The sequence below is a fragment of the Choloepus didactylus genome, chromosome 8, assembly GCF_015220235.1.
Source record: "Choloepus didactylus isolate mChoDid1 chromosome 8, mChoDid1.pri, whole genome shotgun sequence".
In the NCBI taxonomy this organism is placed as follows: domain Eukaryota; kingdom Metazoa; phylum Chordata; class Mammalia; order Pilosa; family Megalonychidae; genus Choloepus; species Choloepus didactylus.
This window is the reverse complement of record NC_051314.1, coordinates 62,043,535-62,062,116: the sequence shown is the minus strand read 5'-3', so window position 1 is coordinate 62,062,116 and position 18,582 is coordinate 62,043,535. Positions and strand designations below refer to the sequence as shown.

General features: G+C 37.8%; 1 protein-coding gene across 1 annotated transcript; it reads left to right on the top strand.

Annotated features, from left to right (window-relative positions):
* Positions 1-1,622: 1,622 nt before the first annotated feature.
* On the top strand, positions 1,623-6,708 carry LOC119543170 (lysozyme C-like). Its single transcript, XM_037847877.1, has 4 exons — positions 1,623-1,809; positions 2,987-3,151; positions 5,202-5,277; positions 5,810-6,708. Exons 1-4 carry the CDS (start codon positions 1,674-1,676, stop codon positions 5,874-5,876), a joined length of 444 nt encoding a protein of 147 aa, XP_037703805.1. The 5' UTR covers positions 1,623-1,673; the 3' UTR covers positions 5,877-6,708.
* The last annotated feature ends 11,874 nt before the right edge of the window (positions 6,709-18,582 follow it).

Sequence of the window (18,582 nt, the reverse complement as noted above, 5' to 3'; positions counted from 1 at the left end):
GAACCACCTGAAACATGTCCAAATGTATTGAGGGCACCTTTGATAATACCATCAAGGCATTAGAGGACTTACAACTCGAGGTAGATAGTGTAGCAAAGGTTGTCCTATTAAACTGCAGGGCACTCGATGTCCTCACAGCTCAGGAAGGTGGGATGTGTGCCCTCTTAGGGAGCAATGCTGCTTTTATGTAAAGCAATCTACAAAATTGAATAAAACATTAAGGACATCAAAGAAAAGTTTCAGATCCTGCAAGAACTTCGGACTCCCAGGGCTTGGGATGTATTTAGCTGATTGAATCTTGGATCTTGGGGAGACTGGATTAGGGGCATATTTCAAACACTGATAATCTTTTCCCCCTTATAATTGTCATTGTATGTTTAATTTGTTGTTTTCTTTCCAGAATAATGGCTACAGCTCAACAGTCTCTTACTTCCAAAATCATGCTTGTAAATCAGGCTTTCAGTCTAGAGGTCTGCACTTATGATGCCTGATGGGACCAAAGCTCTGATAGCTACCTTTGCTTTCCCCAGAATACTATTGTCCTTGAATAATATTCCTCTTATGTCTTTAAGATATCTTGTCTCTGACCTTCAGTGGAATCCATTTTCCAGTGTTGCCTCAACAGGCCATAGTTCTGTAACATGTTCCCTCTTCTGTGGGCAATGACACCGGACCTTTCCAGCCACGTGGATGCCTAGGATATCCCCGTAGCACCGTGGGACAGCAGAAAATCAAAATTCATCAGTGGTGCTTTCTATGAAAGATTTTTATGAAAAGGGGTAATGTTAAAGGACCTCTCCATTGCTCTTTAGGCCCTGGTTACAAAATGGTTCACAGCAAAGAAGGCACACAGGTGAATATCCTATGCTGACACAGCAGACTTCGGGAATGTGCAGATTGGGAGAAGGAGACTTAAAGGAAATTGGAAAGGAAATTGGAAAGAAAAGGGGGACTAAGTTTTGACCAATCAGTTTCAGACAAGTTTCCTCTGCTTCCATGTTCCAATAAGCTGATAGAATACAGATCACCTGTGAACTGCCATGTCCATTCTTCTTTTGGAGTTTAAATTCCCAATATCCTCCTCCTGACCCCCCATCACTTAGAAACACCTGTTTTTACTTCTTGTTGCCCAATTCGCAAATTGTTGTACTATTAATAACTTTCTCTTCTTTCTTTTTGCAGTAGCAATTCTTTTGACCACCTGTCAAAATGACAGGCACATGTGTCATGTTGATTAATAGAAAAGTGTATATGAATTAATTTTTAGAAAAACATGAATGCAAAATAGTGAATGTACATGACAATTTCATGACAATGAATATTAATCTGAAATCAGGGCTTATTTTAAGCTGCATAAAATGTTCATTAGTATTTTATGTATATATAGTTGTTCAAATTCATAATAAAAGAGAAGAAACATCTTATTTGGAAACAGTACAACTTCCCAATTCTTCCTGAGCCCCATCTTTAAGCAATATGATTGCATTATTTTCTTGCTGTTAATTCTTAGGACATCAGGGTATATGTTTTCAAAAATAACCTTTTAATGTCAGTGGACCAATAAACAGTTCCTGCTTTCTACATCACTCAAAGTGGGGAGAAGGAAGTTAACAGATGTTAAATATTGGGGCCGGCTTGCCCTATTCAGCCTACAGATCGGCTTCCCAGTCAACATGAAGACTCTCCTTGTTCTGGGGCTTCTCCTCCTTTCTGCCACTGTCCAGGGAAAGGTGTATGAAAGGTGTGAATTCGCCAGAACTGCAAAAAGACTTGGATTGGATGGCTTCAGGGGAATCAGCCTGGCAAACTGTAAGTCTGCTCTCCTTCATACTTCCAGAGGGGGAACAGGTCCTAGGAGAGGAGGACAAAGAAAGGGGGATTTGAGTGAATGGACTTGTATTATGTCTTTGAGAGTTTGTATACTTACGATTAAAAATATCATCTTGCACCTGTTCAATCAGAGATACCAGATGCAGAAATAAGGGCATGGAAAAGCAAAATTCCTACCATTCAAACTACAGTAGGACCTGTTGTACTCTTCCAGTTCCAGTGAATTTGCCGGGTGCCTCTTCCTCAATGGTACATATAATGCTGGCTAAAGATACATTTGAGGACTTGAAATACTCTGTCAAGTCCTTAATACTTGACTCCAGCCATTTCCCATTTAGAACTTGGGTTGTGAAAATCTAGAATGACAAGTACTATTTTTTGTCTGTTTGTTGTAATTCCCCTGCCAGGAACCTATTTGCCTTCAGTAACTATGTTATTTAAGGATCCCTGAAACTGAGCATGAAATGATGTTTTGTTATTCTTAGTCACTCTATTGGATTAAATATTTTTCAATTTCTTCCACACAATTCGGATATGCCCCCTAAAAGTTATTTTTTATTTTAGTATATTTATCAACGTAATCACTGTACTCCTCAGACTGAATTCAAACCTTTCCTCTGAATCCCTATTTTTGGATGAATGGGCAGATGGATGAAAGATTCTTTCCTATTCTCTAACTCTTGTCTTCCAGATTCTGACTATTCAAATTGACCTTTAGAAATTCTAAGAAACTTCCTTTCTCTCAGAAAATCCTCATTTTTTTGTAATCAAAAGTTTTTTTCATCAGCTGATGTATCAACTATGAATTTACAACATCCACTCAACAACTCTGTTTATCATTCTATTCTGGCTGAATGTTGCCTGAAGGATAGGGAAAGGGTGAAAGCAATGGAGAAAATTGCTTAAATTTTCTTTTACTTAAATTTTTTTTAAAGAAAATTATCTTTCTTCATTACAAAGTGGTTTGCATTACAGAAGGATTTTCTTAGGGGCCCTTTTGAACACTTAAGTGCTAAAATATTTTACAAGAAAAATCTATCTTTAAATTTATAATGAAAATATTAGTAAAATAGAATTGGCTAAATAGAACTGATTTTGGTATACAGTATAAGTGATAGGTATTGTGTTCTTATTACTAAAAATGCGTTCTTTTCAGGGGTGTGTTTGGTCCAATGGGAGAGCAGTTATAACACAAGAGCTACAAACTACAATCCTGGAGACCGAAGCACCGATTACGGGATTTTTCAGATCAATAGCCACTACTGGTGTAATGATGGCAAAACCCCAGGAGCAGTTAACACCTGTGGTATACCCTGCAGTGGTAAGACATGATAATGAGTGAGTGATGGCACAGGACCCATGGGTTATATTACAAGAATAGAGACTCCACACAAACGTAAAAGCCTGCAAGGGTTCATCAGGCACCTAGAAAAACTCCATCTCAAGTTCTAGATATTCAGTATTATCTACCTCATAATTTCTTAAGTAAGAATTTAAAGGTCTGAGATCATAAAAGTTTGGTGTTTTTTAGCATATAAATGTTTTTGGAATGGCCTATTAATTTATCATAAATGGCCTTATTAATGCTTTGCTTAGAACAATGCCATCTACCCATTTACTTTGGGGAAGTTTAGGGATAACTTGTTTATGAGGTCCTTTTTAGTTGTTTATACTTTTTATTATGAAATGTTCATAATATATAGAAAGTTAGAGACATTAATATAATATACTGTCATATGCCTACCATGTATTTTTTTTTTATTGGGATTGTTTACATACCATACAATTACCCAAAGATCTAAAGTGTACAACCAATTGCCCATGGTACCATCATACAGCTGTGCATCCATCAGCACAGTTAATTTCTTTTTTCAATTTTTAGAACATTTTCATTACTCCAGAAAAGAAATAATGACAAAAAAAAAGAAACTCAAATCCTCCCATACCCCTAACCAACCCCCCTCCATTATAGACTCATAGTATTGGTATAGTACATTTGTTACTGTTGATGAAAGAATGTTAAAATACTAGTAACTGTAGTATATAGTTTGCAATAGGTATATTTTTTTCCTGTATGCCCCTCTAGTTATAGTGTCATACATTTGTTCTAGTTCATGAGAGAGATTTCTGATATTTGTACAGTTAATCATGGACATTGTCTACCACAAGATTCTACCATGTATTTTTAATATTTGTTAATATTTTGCCATATTTGCTTCATTTGTGTATATTTTTTTATAAGGATTATAAAGTGAATTAGAAACACTGTGAGATTTCATTTCTAAATTCTTTAGTTTCCATATCCAAAAAATACAGTTCCTACGTAATCATTACTCACCTAACAACTTAATTTATGGATTTGTGTATTTGGGGTGGAACAAATGTTTTGTTGAACTTGTATAAAAATAAAAATAACATATGGAATCTTAGGTGCATATAATAATGGATAAGTATTGCAAACTTGATATTGTTACATTTTAAATGATAAACTCCTGATACAGAAGATTAGCCTTAGAATAGTCCTTATGTCTAAGTATAGTTAATTTAATTTTAAAACTGCATTGTATTATTAAATGGTCTGTGGTCACTGAATAAAAATTAGAAAATACAAACAAACAAACAAACAAAAAAACATCCATTATCTTACTACCCAGGGATTTATAACCACTGATACTTTTTTGGTACATATTCTTCCAGAATATACATCAATCATGTATATGAATGTAAAGCTGTATCATGTACATTTGATGTACCCACATACAAACATGTAAACATTGTATAACTTTACAAAAATGAAATTGTGTGCTATGTACTGTTTCACAATTTGCTTCTTATGCCTCAATTATTTCCATGTCAAGAAATCAGATCTGTCCATATTTTCATTTTAAAACATTATTAGAATTCCTTTATATGAATATTCCATAATTTATGATCCACTCCTCCTGATAAGCACTTAGGTTTCTTCCACTTTTCCCTATTATACATTGCTATGAAAAGTCTGGTACATATATCTTTGGGTGCATTCCTTCTGATTTTTTAGCATAGCTTCCTAGAAGTGCAATTGCTGAGTGAAAAATTACTTGTCAAGTTATACTTTTTACAGCACTTAGTACAAAGGGGACCTTCCATCATAATAGTTGATAATTCCAGAACTTCCAAAATCTTCACTAACTCATAAACAGATGCTTTATTTCATGTCCAATGAGATGGACTAAAGGGAAACTCCCCCCCCCATATTCATATATATTTGGACTTTGGAAAATAATTTCCTAGTATTCCTACCTCAGCCTAATAAAGTAAAACTCACAAAACTTAAACTCATAATAAAATTTCTGATAAAGTTGTTTTCATTCCTTATGCCTTTTTCTCAGTTTTGCTGCAAGATGACATCACACAAGCTGTGAATTGTGCAAAGAGGATTGTCAGTTCGCAAGGCATTGGAGCATGGTATGTTTTCAAAAATTAAAACTATTTTACCCCAGTGTTGAGATATGCAGTGAGAGAGATTTTTAAAGCCAAAGGTTGATACTGAGAACTGAAAATTGCAATTTTAGGCTTATTCTAAACAATGTATTATCTTGATCCTTGAAGAAATAATCCATCTTAACAGATTCAGAATCTTATTTTCTTTCTTGCCAATTTGTTTTAGAGGATTTTGAGAGCTATTAAGAATTTCCACACTATACTTTGTCAAATCTTGGAATTACTTTTAGAACAAGGAAATGTGGAGTGCACGTTGTAGTTATTGTTGTGGAATGTGCACAATTCAACAGATATGCACAGCATCCTGGTGTGCCAGTGAGGGCTCTGGAGATGGGTAGAGTCCTTTGTATCTCACGTACAAAAAGCAGTACTGGGATCTATTTATATCAAGGGCTTCTTGATTAATAAAATGCTTTATTCCCTCAAAGTAATTTAGTATGTATATTACAATAAAGATATTTAACCTTTCTGTGGTTTGTTTCACCTTTCCCCACAGGGTGGCATGGAGAAACCGTTGTCGGAACCAAGATGTCTCTCAGTATGTTCGAGGTTGTGGAGTTTAACTGCAGAGTTTTCCTTCTGCATCTCATTTTTGCCTCTTTTTCACATACGGGAGTAGTAGTTAAATGACACATCACATACCCATTTTTTTCTGCCTTGAAACAAAAACAGTGTTACAGAGGGAGGGGCAAAATATGATGGGTCTTCTCCGAGGCTTATGTTTGCTAATGCCTTCACTGTTGGATATTAAGCCTGCAACATTTTCCACTAATGCTGTTGAAAATTTATCTAAAATCTTGGTTAAAATACATCTCCAATATGTCTTGTTCTTAATCAAAGAAATAACCTAAAGTTAATCTTGAATCTTGGTATTCCCCAATATTAGGTAAAAATTAGCAAAAGACTATCATAAAAGAAATTGCTCTTAGGCAAAATCCCCCCGATCCCTTTATCTGTTCATTCATCTCCAAAGCAGCAATGATGAGAAGAACTCTTTGTTGGGCAACATAAAACTTTAAAAAGAACAGGATACTAAATGGCAAAAGTAGAGATGGCCTGAATTAATCATTTGATTTTCATAAGGTTTGTGAACATTGGTTTAAATATATTCTTTATCTTAATTTTACACAGCTGTAAAAACAGACTCACAATTTATATATCAATCTATAATAGCCTTTTAAAGAACTCTCATATACATCTAGATGATCATGAAGGAATATAAAGATGATTAGATAAGATGTTGCTATTCCTTAATTTTATTAATTTAGATTCAGGCATCATGACTAACCCTGAAGCAGATGACTGCAAGTACTGAAACAATTGCTAATTATCTCTGCTATGAAAACACACATGTTGTAAAAATGCAAACATTATCATTAAAGGCTTTGCAACATATACCTTGTCCTTCTTTGTTTAAGACCTATTTAGTGTCTCTGAAGAATAAAAAATTCAAAAAAATTTGTTGCTCAATATCTCCTATATCCTCACTGGTACCAAAACAGCTGGATATTACCTGAGAAAAATTCACAAGCAACCTGACAGGTTTCACTTTAAGTTCATAAATGCAAATAATCTGAAATGGACACTCAAATCTGCCTGGCCATCTCAGTCACTGCTCTGCAGTCCTTTTGTGTGGGTCTCCCCACTGTCCAAACTGCCATTACCATTTTACTTCTCCTCCTCTTTTTTCAAAACCCCAGCACCCCCACTGGGCTCCACACCTCTGCTCTGAGATGACTTGGTCTCATATTACACTGAGAATAGAAGAAACCTACACAAGTTCTCTCCTCCTTGCCACCAAACCAGCCAACAGACACTCCCCTGGGCCCACCCTCCCTGGCTCCCTGTCATCTGGGCAAAGGGCCCCTGCTCCTGCCTTAGGTGGTGTCTCCACTTGTTTCTCAGTCCATTCCTTCCAACTATTCCAAGGTAGGCTGAGTATTCCTGCATCATAGGTTGCTGCTTTTATGCTGGATCTCTCTGATCATTGCACAAACTGCTCCAGTAATCTCCCATTTTTACAAAGAACCTTCTGTTGACCCTTCATAACCCTCCAACTACATCTTCGTTCTCTGCTCTTCTTCCCAGCAAAACTTCTGCAAGGAGATGTCTCAGAAGCCAACTTCACTCCCTCACTTCCTATTCTCTTTTTGCTCTCTCTAACCTGGCTTTTTCTTCACTCAACTAATACTGGTCTTCTGATTTCCCCATGACTCCTTGTTACCAAATCCAGTGATCATCTTCCACCTCAGAGCTCTAGAAAATGCTCCCTCTCCTGGCCTTTTCTGCTTTACATCACACCTCGACTGCCCCTTCTCAGTCTCCCTTGCTGGTTCTTCCTCTGCTATTTCATCTCTAAATGTGGGAGTGGCCCAGGGTTCAAGCCTATAACCATTTGATAAACCAGATATTTTACTTATTTATTTATGTTTTGTTTGCCTCCTCTTGCTAAAGTAGAAATTCCCAAAGGACAGAGATTTTTTTTTCCTACTTTTTTTTTTTTCTCAAAGATCTGATTTATTCAAGTATCTGAAAACATTCTACAATGAAAACTTATTAGATGCTGCTTATACTGTGCTATGGACCACACATATATCACCATACTGTTTTCAGAAGACTTGAAATGCCACTGATAGTTTAAAACCTGTACACCTGATGAAGTACATGGACAATTTAATGTTTCATCCGTATCCAGAGATGCATCAGAGTAAACGACCAGTGCCAATCAGCAAACAGGTGTTCAGTGATGAGTATCCAAGAAGAAATGGTTGGTGATGCACAATTCAGAAATTCTTCCCCAAAAGGTGGATGGTTCTTTAAAAAGTTTCAGGTCACAATCCTTTCAGAAAACACTGATGCCCAACACACTGATTCTTGGCCCAGGAAACATGGGTCTTCTAGGCTCTGTGTGGCTGGAGCACCCATACAACCATGTTTCTGTGCAGTAACTGAGAAAGTCCTTGGGACTGGACAGGGAGCGGTGGGGGCTATACACCGTTAGTGGATGGCAGTGTAAAAGATGATCCAAATGACCACGAGCAAGGCAAAAGATGTCCTAAGCCCTTCTTTTGCGAGCTCCCCCATGCCGCCATATTCTTCCTCATCTATCTGTAGGGAGTTGCTGGAGTAGAGGTACGAGACTTCCGCATTCATCAGGCAGAATCCTATTCCCGACAAACCTCGCAATGCCAGCACTCCCCAAATGACACCCAGGACCACAGCAGCGATCTGTCGGAACCAGTAGATCACATCTAAAAATTCATCCTTGTCCTCCCAGGCCGCGTCGCCCCGCAGCACTTTGCTCCAAGACTGAGACTGAGGGCGCGGCTGGCCAACTGCGGCAGAGGCGGCGACTCCTTGCGTCGCCCGCGGCTCAGCCTCCCGCCGCGCCGGCCGGGTCCAGGGCAGCCGGGGTCGGAGTCGCGGGTCACCGCGCGGGGCGGGGCGCTCACAGACTCAGCCGCGTCTCCGCCAGACTCTGCTCGCTGCGCCGAGAACCAGGAATCACGGGCTCCTATTTTTTGAAAACGTTGAAATCATCTCACCCTTTCCAGGAATCTGTGGGTACGGCACAAAAGCCTTTTCTTTTTCTGAACCATTTCAGAGTAAGCTGCCAACGTGGCACCCCATCACTCCTGGATGCTTTAGTGTGTAATGCCTAAGACGTTGCCCCACATAACCTTAAAATGATCATCCAAATCAGGAAAGTCACACTGATACCTAACCACCATCTGAACCTCAGCTCCCATGCAATGCCATCAGTTCTCCCTGGAAGTCCTTTATAATAAAGAGAAGCAACTCAGAATCACTTGCTGTATTTGGTTGTGTTGTTTCTTTCAATCTGAATCAATTCCTCAGTTTACTCTTGACTTTATGATCTTGATGCTTTTGAAGACCAGAGACCAGTTGTTCTGTAGAATGTCCCTAAAGGTGTCTGATTCTCTTCTCACAATTAGATGAGGTAAAGCATTTTTGGTAGGAAAAATCCACAGAAGTGATGCTATGTTCTCACTGCATCCTCTCAGGTGGCACGTGATATTGATTTGTCCCACTACTGATGATCGTCACTTTGATCACTTGATTAAGATGATGTCTACAAGTCGTGTCCATTGTAAAGTATTTTAGGGTGAACTTTGAGACATTTCTTCATCAAATTCTCAATTTACTCATTTACTACATCAGTGTGAGTCAGGGCTTCCAATTTTATACAATTTATAATGACTTATAATCCATCTGCTATCATTTATCTTGAACTTCAATTTGTCCCCAGTTTGGGTAATGCCTCCTCCTCCAGCTGGCATCTATGTCATTTTTATATGTCCCCATAATGTTTTGAGCACTTTCTTGCTTTTCAGCACAAGATGCTCTAAAGCTTATCTTGCTGTTCTTACTCTTCTCCATTCCTAGAATCATTCATTTCGCTCGGGAGTCCTGGTTCCCCTTGGTGGACAATAGCATTTAGCCATTAAGGTATCATTGTTCTCAGGTCCTATCAGTAGACAGAGCTACAGGATATATGTGTTTGCACTATATTTATTTCAATATCTATCATTTTATATTGAAAATCATGAATTCACATCAATACCTCTACCTCCAATCCCACACCACAGGGTTCATTTCACATTTCTGCTTTTCCATATTGATAACTTCCTCTTCTGACAGTGAGAAACCTGGAACCAATTATCCTTAATATTCTTAACATGTATCCTTAATACATTTGATCCATTTGCCTGTATCTTGCAATATACCAACACTGCCACAACATGGAAGAAACACCTTCTTCCCCCCACTCAGGCTCTGATACTCCTCATTGGACCTCCCACCCCATGCCCCCCTACACACACAAACCTGGATGCCCTCCTGAGTGTTTTACAGCTTTTACACACCACTCTGGGCAATTGTCCTGATAGGAAGGAAGGCAGAAATTGTTTTCTCTTTGTCATTCCCATATCCCAAACACATAGGACAGTGCTTTGAACATGATACACACTCAGTAAATATAGGTTGGTCTGATGAATGTCATGTTAACTATTAACATATTCCCCCTGTTGATCATTCCAAGAGTTTTCAAAGTCTTCAACCCCATTTCATTCCATAAGGACAGCTTCTTTGGTTCCAAGGTAAAGTCTATGTGAACGTAGTGGCATAGAGCAGCCATGGGAAGGAGTGTGGGACGGCAGCAAAGGACCCAACACAGGAGTAGCTTTTAGGCTCTGGGACCATTTGCACAAGAAGAAACCCAGAAAGCTGCGGCAGTGTTCTCTGAGGAGTGTGTAGTATGTATCAAGCTAGGGGATAGAGACTTGAAGGATGACAGCTAAAAGCAGAGATAGGACATATCAAAGAAGAGCCAGGGTGGTCTAACAACACAGGCTGGCTGAGGAAACAGCCAGACTTAGCCAAACTGAGTGTAAGTTGGCTGAGAGGGAAGAAATGTTTATTGGATATTTTGCTCAGTGTTTTTGATAAATGTATTTTTAACTATACCTGTTATTTTTAATGCAATTTTATTCAGATATATTCACACAGAATAGAAACCATCTGCAGTACACAATTACTGGCTCACGGTATCATCACAGATTTGTGCATACAGCCCCATGATCAAATTTAGAACATTTTCATACTCCAGGAAATAAATAAAATGAAAAAAGAAAACCCAAATCCTCCTATACTCCTTATCCCCCATTTTATTGACCCATAGCATTGGTGTGGTACATTTCTTACCATTGACGAAAGAGTATTAAAATATCACCATTAACTATAATCCATAGTTTGCAATAGGTAAATTTTTGCTATATTCCCATCTATTATTAACTCCTTATAAGAGTGTCATGCATCTGCTCTAGTTCATGAGATAACTTTTTTATATTTGTACAGTTAATCACAGACATTGTTCAACACAAGATTCACTGTGTTATACACTCCTGTGTTTTAACCTCCATCTTTCCTTCTGGTGACATACATGACTCTAAACTTCTCCTTTCCACCACACTCACAGACCATTCAGCACTGTTAAGTATTTTTACAATAACATCCTAACATCACTTCTGTCCATTTCCAAATGTTTAAGTTCAATCTAGTTAAACATTTTGCACATATTAAGCAACTGCTCCCCATTCTTTAGCTTCATTCTATATCCTGGTAACCTATATTCTATATTTTATGTCTATGAGTTTACGTATCATAATTAGTTCATATCAGTGAGATCATAAAATATTTGTCCTTTGGCATCTGACTTATTTTCACTTAACACAATGTCCTCAAAGTTCATCCATGTTGTTGCATGCTTCAGGACTTCATTCCTTCTTATTGCTGAATAATATTCCACCATAGGTATATACCACATTTTGTTTATCCGTCCATCTGGTGATGGACATGTGGGTTGTTTCCATCCTTTGGCAATTGTGAATAATGCCACTATGAATATTGGTGTGCAAATCCCTGCTTTCAGATCTTCTGGGTATATCCCAAGTAGCAGGATTGTTGGGTCGTAAGGCAACTCTATGCTTAGCTTCTGGAGGAAACACCGAACTGTCCTCCACAGCTGCTGTAACATTTTATATTCCCACCAGCAGTGAATAAGTGTTTCAATTTCTCTCCACATCCTCTCCACCACTTGTAGTTTCCTGTTTGTTTAACAGCAGCCATTCTGGTAGGTGTGATATTTCATTGTGGTTTTGATTTGTATTTCCCTAATAGCTAACGAAGGTGAGCATCTTGTCACGTGCCTCTTAGCCTTCTGAATTTCCTCTTTGGATAACTGTCTATTCATGTTCTTTGCCCAGTTTTAAATTGGGTTTTCTTTTTAATGTTGAGTTGTAGGATTTCTTTATATATACTGTATATCAAACCCTTACCAGACATAAGTATTTCACATATTTTCTCACATTGAATCAGTTGCCTTTTCACCCTTTTGACAAAGTCCTTTGAAGCACGGAAGTATTCTATTTTGAGAAGTTCCCATTTATCTATTTTTTTTCTTGCTTGTGGTTTGAGTGTTATTCTAAGAAACTACCATCCATCACTAGATCTTGAAGATGTTTCCCTACATTGTCTTCTCAGACAATGTATGGTACTAGCTTTTATATTTAGTCTTTGATCCATTTTGAGTAAAGTTTTGAATAGAGTGTGAGGTAGGGGTCCTCTCTTATTCTTTTGGATATGGATATCTGGCTCTCCCAACACCATTTATTGAAGGGACTCTTCAGTCCCAGTTGAGTGGGCTTGGGAGCCTTAACAAAAATCAACTGACCATAGATCTGAGGGTCTATTTCTGAAATCTCAATTTGATTCCATTCATCAATATGTCTATCTTTATGCCAGTACCATGCTGTTTTGACCACTTTGGCTTTATAATATGCTTTGAAGTCATGAAGCGTGATACCTCCCACTTCATTCTTCCTTTTCAGGGTGTTTTTGGTTATTTGAGGCCCCTTACCCTTTCAAATAAAATTGATAATTAGCTTCTCCATTTCTGCAAAGTAGTCTGTTGGAATTTTGATTGGTATTGCATTGAGTCTGTAGATCAATTTGGGTAGAACTGACATCTTAATGACATTTAGTCTTGCATTCCATGAACATGGAATGTCTTTCCATTTATTCACATCTTGTTTGATTTCTTTTAGCAATGTTTTGTAGTTTTCTGAGTTCAAGTCCTTTACATCCTTGGTTAGTTTTATTCCCAGATATTTGATTCTTTTAGTTGTTATAATAAAATGGATTTTTTTTTCTTAATTACTTGCTTGATAGCTTTTACTTGTGCATAGAAACAACATTAATTTTCGCATGTTGATAATGTATCCTGCCACTGCTGAACTCGCTTATTAGCTCAAATAGCTTTGCCATTGTTTTTCTGGATTTTCTAAATATAGGATCATATCATCTGCAATTAGTGATAGTTTTAATTCTTCTTTTCCAATTTGGATGCCTTTTTAAAATTTTTATTGCCTCGTTACTCCAGCTAGAACTTCTAGCACAATGTTGAACAGCAGTGGTGACAGTGGGCAACCTTGCCTGTTCCTGATCTTGGAGGGAAAGCTTTCAGTCTCTCACCACTGAGCATTACGTTAGCTGTGGGTTTTTCATATATGGCTGTGGTGGTTTGAATCTGTATGTACCCCAGAAAAGCCATATTCTTTTAAACCAATCTTGTGGGGGCAGATCTATTGATGGGTGGGAACATTTGATTAAGTTGTTTCCATGGAGATGTGATCCCACCCATTCCAGGTGGGTCTTAATTGTCTTTACTGGGTTCCTTTATGAGAGGATAAAAGGCAGAGACATTTTGGAGAGAGCTCAGAGACACAAATGTCCTAGGGGGAACAAGCAAGGACACACACAGAAGCCCAGAGACATTTTGGAGAGAAGGCCAGCAGATGTCACCATTTGCCTGCTGTGTGGCAGAGGCACCCCTGATGTCATCGGCCTTTCTTCAGAGTCAAGGTATCTTTCTCTGGATGCCTTAATTTGGACATTTTCATGGCCATAGAACTGCAAATTTGTAACAATAAATTTCCATTGAAAAAGCCATTTCTGGTATATTGAATTCTAGCAGCTTTAGTGAACCAAAAAAAAAAAAAAAAAAAAAAGCCCTTTATCATGTTGAGGAAATTTTCTTCGATTCCTACCTTCTGAAGTGTTTTTATCATGAAAAGATGTTGAATTTTGTCAAATGTCTTTTCTGCATCGATCAAGATGATCATGTGGTTTTTCCTTTTTAATTTTCTAGTGTGGCATATTACATTAATTGATTTTCTTGTGTTAAACCACCCTTGCATAAGGAATAAAATCCACTTGGTCATGGTGTATAATTCTTTTAATATGCTTTTGGATTCTATTTGCAAGTATTTTGTTGAGAATTTTTGCTTCTATATTCAGTAGAGAGATTAGTCTATAGTTTTCTTTTCTTGTAGTATCTTTATAGGACTTCGCTATTAGGGTAATTTTGGCTTCATAGAATGAGTTAAGTAATGTTTCCTCTTCTCCAATTTTTTGGAAGAGTTTAAGTAGGATTGGTATTAATTCTTCTTGGAATGCTTGGTAAAACTTGCCTGCAAAACTGTCCAGTCCTGGGCTTTTCTTTGTTGGTAGTTTTATTATTATTATTATTATTATCATTAATGATAATTATTTATTTGTTTTCAGATTCCTCTCTGCTTTTCTTCTTAAATTCAGTTTTATTGAGATATATTTACATACCATAGAATCATCCATGGTGTACAATCAACTGTTCACAGTACTATCATATAGTTGTGCATTCATCACCCAATCTATTTTTGAACATTTTCCTTGTACCAGAAAGAATCAGAATAAGAATAAAAAATAAAAATAAGAACACCCAAATCATCCCCCATCCCACCCTATTTTTTCATTTAGTTTTTTTCCCCATTTATCTACTCATCCATCTGTACACTGGATAAAGGGAGTGTGATCCACAAGGTTTTCACAATCACACTGTCTCCTGTTGTAACCTACATTGTTATACAATTGTCTTCAAGAGTCAAGGTGACTAGGTTGGAGTTTGGTAGTTTCAGGTATTTACTTCTAGCTATTCCAATACATTAAAACTTAAAAAGCGTTATCTATATAGTGCATAAGATTATCGACCAGAGTGACCTCTCAACTCCATTTGAAATCTCTCAGCCACTGAAGCTTTATTTTGTTTCATTTCATATCCCCCTTTTGGTCAAGATGTTCTCAATCTCATAATGCTGGGTCCAGATTCATCTCCAGGAGTCATATCCTGCATTGCCAGGGAGATTTACACCCCTGAGAGTCAGGTCCCACTTGGGGGGGAGGGCAGTGAGATCACCCAACAAGGTGGCTTAGAGTTAGAGAGAAAGGGCCACATCTGAGCAACAAAGAGGCACTCAGGGGGAGACTCTTAGGCACAATTATAAGCAGGTTTACCCTCTTCTTTGCAGTAACAAGCTTGATAGGGACAAGCCCCAAGACAGAGGGCTCAGCTTGTCAGGCCATCAGTTCCCAGTGTTTCTGAGAACGTGTTGGTAGGTTTTTGATGACTGATTTGATCTCTTTCCTTGTGATTGGTTTGTTGAGGTCTGTTTCTTCTCTAGTCAGTGTAGGTTGTTTGGTGTCTGTAGGAAGTTGTCCATTTCATCTAAGTTGTCTAGCTTCTTGGCATATAGTTGTTCATAGTAACTGCTTATGATCTTTTTTATTTCTTCAGGGTCCGTGGTAATGCCCCCTGCTCCATTTCTTATTTTATTTATTTGCAGCTTCTCTCTTTTTGTCTTTGCCAATCTAACTAAGGGTTTGTCGATTTTATTGATCTTCTCAAAGAACCAACTTTTGTTTTATTGATTTTCTTTATTATTATTTTTTTAATTCTCTATGTCATTAATTTCTGCTCTAATCTTTGTTATTTCTTTCCTTCTGCTTGCTTTGGGATTAGTTTGCTGATCTTTCTCCAGTTTTTCCAGTTGCTCAGTTTGTAAGATAGTCTGGTGTGAAAGACATGCGACAAAGCCAAATGGCAGGCAACAAAAGAAGTTTACAGAGAGAAGCTGCAGGATGGCCCCAACCAACAGAAAGAGTTTGCTCAGAAGGGGAAACCATGCAGTCAGATGGTGGGATTCCTTTTTTTATAGGGCCTTCTGCCAATTGGGAGGTTGCATGGTGTCTTGGACATGTAAGGTATTGGAGCTTTGGCCAATAGGGGATTACACATAGTTCATCTTGTAACTTTGGAAATGCCTGGTTTGTAGATTCAAACAGGAGAGGTGAGGGAGGGAGGGAACGGTGAAGCAGCGTGAACAGATATGGCGCAAAGTGGGGGTGGGAGGGAACAGTGACATGATGCATGGTCTGATCTGCAGTCTGGCTTTAAAAAAGAGGGAAATTGAGGGAGGGGTCCAGGGCCCAGGCTTAACACAGTTAAGTAGCTGATTTTAGTCCTTTTCTTCTTTTTAATACAGGTGTTAAGGGCTATAAATTTCCTTCTCAACACTGTCTTTGCTTTATTGCATAAGTTTTGATATGTTGCATTCTCATTTTCTTTCATCTCAAGATATTTACTGATTTCTCTCACAATTTCTTCTTTGACTCACTGATTGTTTAAGAGTATGGTGTTTAACCTCCATGTATTTGTGTATTTTCCAGTTCTCCATTTGTTATTGATTTCCAACTTCATTCCATTGTATCATTTTTGTATAATTTCAATCTTTTTAAATTTATTAAGACCTCTTTTGTGCCCTAGCATATGGTCTATGTTTCAGAATGTTACATGAACACTTGAGAAGAATGTGTATCCTGCTATTTTGGGATGCAGTGTTCCATATATGTCTGTTAGGTCTAGTTCATTTATCATACTATTTAGGTTCTCTGTTTCTTTATTGATCCTCTGTTTAGACATTCTATCTATTGGAGAGTCTCCCAGTATTGTGATAGTCTAGTGCTCTCTTCAGTTTTGCCAATATTTTGGGGCACCTTGATTAGAAACAGAGATATATATAATTGTAAGTTTTTCTTCGTGAATTTCCCCTTTTATTACTATGTACTGTCCTTACTTATCTCTTATAACAGTTTTGCATTTAAAGTCTATTTTGTCTGATATTAGTATAGCTTCCCCAGCTTTGTTTGGTTACTACTTGTGTGGAATATCTGTTTCCATCCTTCACTTTCAATCTGTTTGTATCTTTGGGTCTAAGATGAGTCTTTGTAAACAGCATATAGAGGGATCATATTTTTTAATCCATTCTGCCAATCTGTGTCTTTTGATTGGGGCATTTAATCCATTAACATTCAAAGTTATTACTGTAAAAGCAGTTCTTGATTCAACCATTTTATCCGTTGGTTTTTATTTGTCAGATCTATTTTTTCTGTCTTTTTATCCTTTAAATTACCCTTACAGAACTCTTCAATTCTGTACCCTCCTCCATACGTGTCTCTCTTGTCTTGTCTTTTCATCTGGCAGATCTCCCTTTAGTAGTTCTCATAGGGCCCATCTCTTATTTACAAACACTCTCAGCTACTGTTTATCTGTGAATATTTTAAACTCTCCCTCATTTTTGAAGGACAGCTTTGATGGAGAGAGAATTCTTGGCTGGCAACTTTTCTCTTTCAGTATCTTAAATATATCATACAACTGCCTTCTAGCCTCCATGATGTTTGATGACAAATTAGCACTTAGTCTTATTTGGCATCCCTTGTATGTGGTGAATCATTTTTCTCTTGCTGTTTTCAGAATTTTCACCTGTCTAGCACCTGACAGTCTGATTACTATGTGTCTTGGAGTGAGTCTATTTGGATTTATTCTGTTTGGAGTATGTTGTGCTTCTTGGATTTACATATTTATGTCTTTTATAAGGATTGGGAAATTTTAAGCTGATATGTCTTTGTATATTCTTCCTGGCCCTTTTTCCTTCCATTATCTTTCTGAGAAACCCATGATATGTATATTTGAGTGCTTTGTGTTCTCAATTATTTCCCTGAGACCCTGCTCACATTTTTCCACTGTTTTCTCCATTTCTTCTTCTGTCTGGTCAAATTTGGTTCATCTGTCTTCTAGCTGGCTGATTCTTTCTTTTGTTTCTTCAAATCTGCTATTGTGTGTCTTCAGTATATTTTTTAATTTCATCTACAGTGTCTTTTGTTTCCATAATATGTTATTTTTCTGTTTATTCTTTCAAATTCTTTTTTTTATTCTCCTCTAGTATCTTCTTAATATCATTTATCTCTTTATACACATTTTCCTTCACTGATTGGAATTGATTCAGGATATTTGTTTGCACATCTTTGGTTAGTTCTTCCAGATTCTGTAGCTCCTCTGACTTTTGGAACTCTTCCTTCAATGGAGCCATTTCTTCTTGAGTTTCAGTATGCCTTGTGATTTTTAAATGATATCCAGTTTTCTGATTATCTTGATGGGTCTATTCTGAATGTCAATTTCTCTCTCTTTTCTAGGGTTTAGTATTTGCCTGGGCTTGTGTTAGGACACTGCCTTGACAGTTGGGGGTGTAGACCAGCTCCAATTGGCCTGAATAGGGTCTAGAGAGGCTCTGAAAAGCCCTGCAGTTTCCCCAAACTTTTCAGCCTGCCCAGCAGATGGCACTGTTCAGTGCCTTAATTGTCCTCAGAAGCTGTTTACTTCCTGGAGCTCCGGTAGCATCTGACTGGACAAGGCTGAAACTGTAGGGTTCCTGTGCCCTCACTTTGCTAGCAAAATTGTGGCTCAATGTGAGGTTGTGTTCACCACTTTACTTGTGGCAGAGGATTCCTCCAGCTGCCCCAGTCTGCAGCCATCCCCCA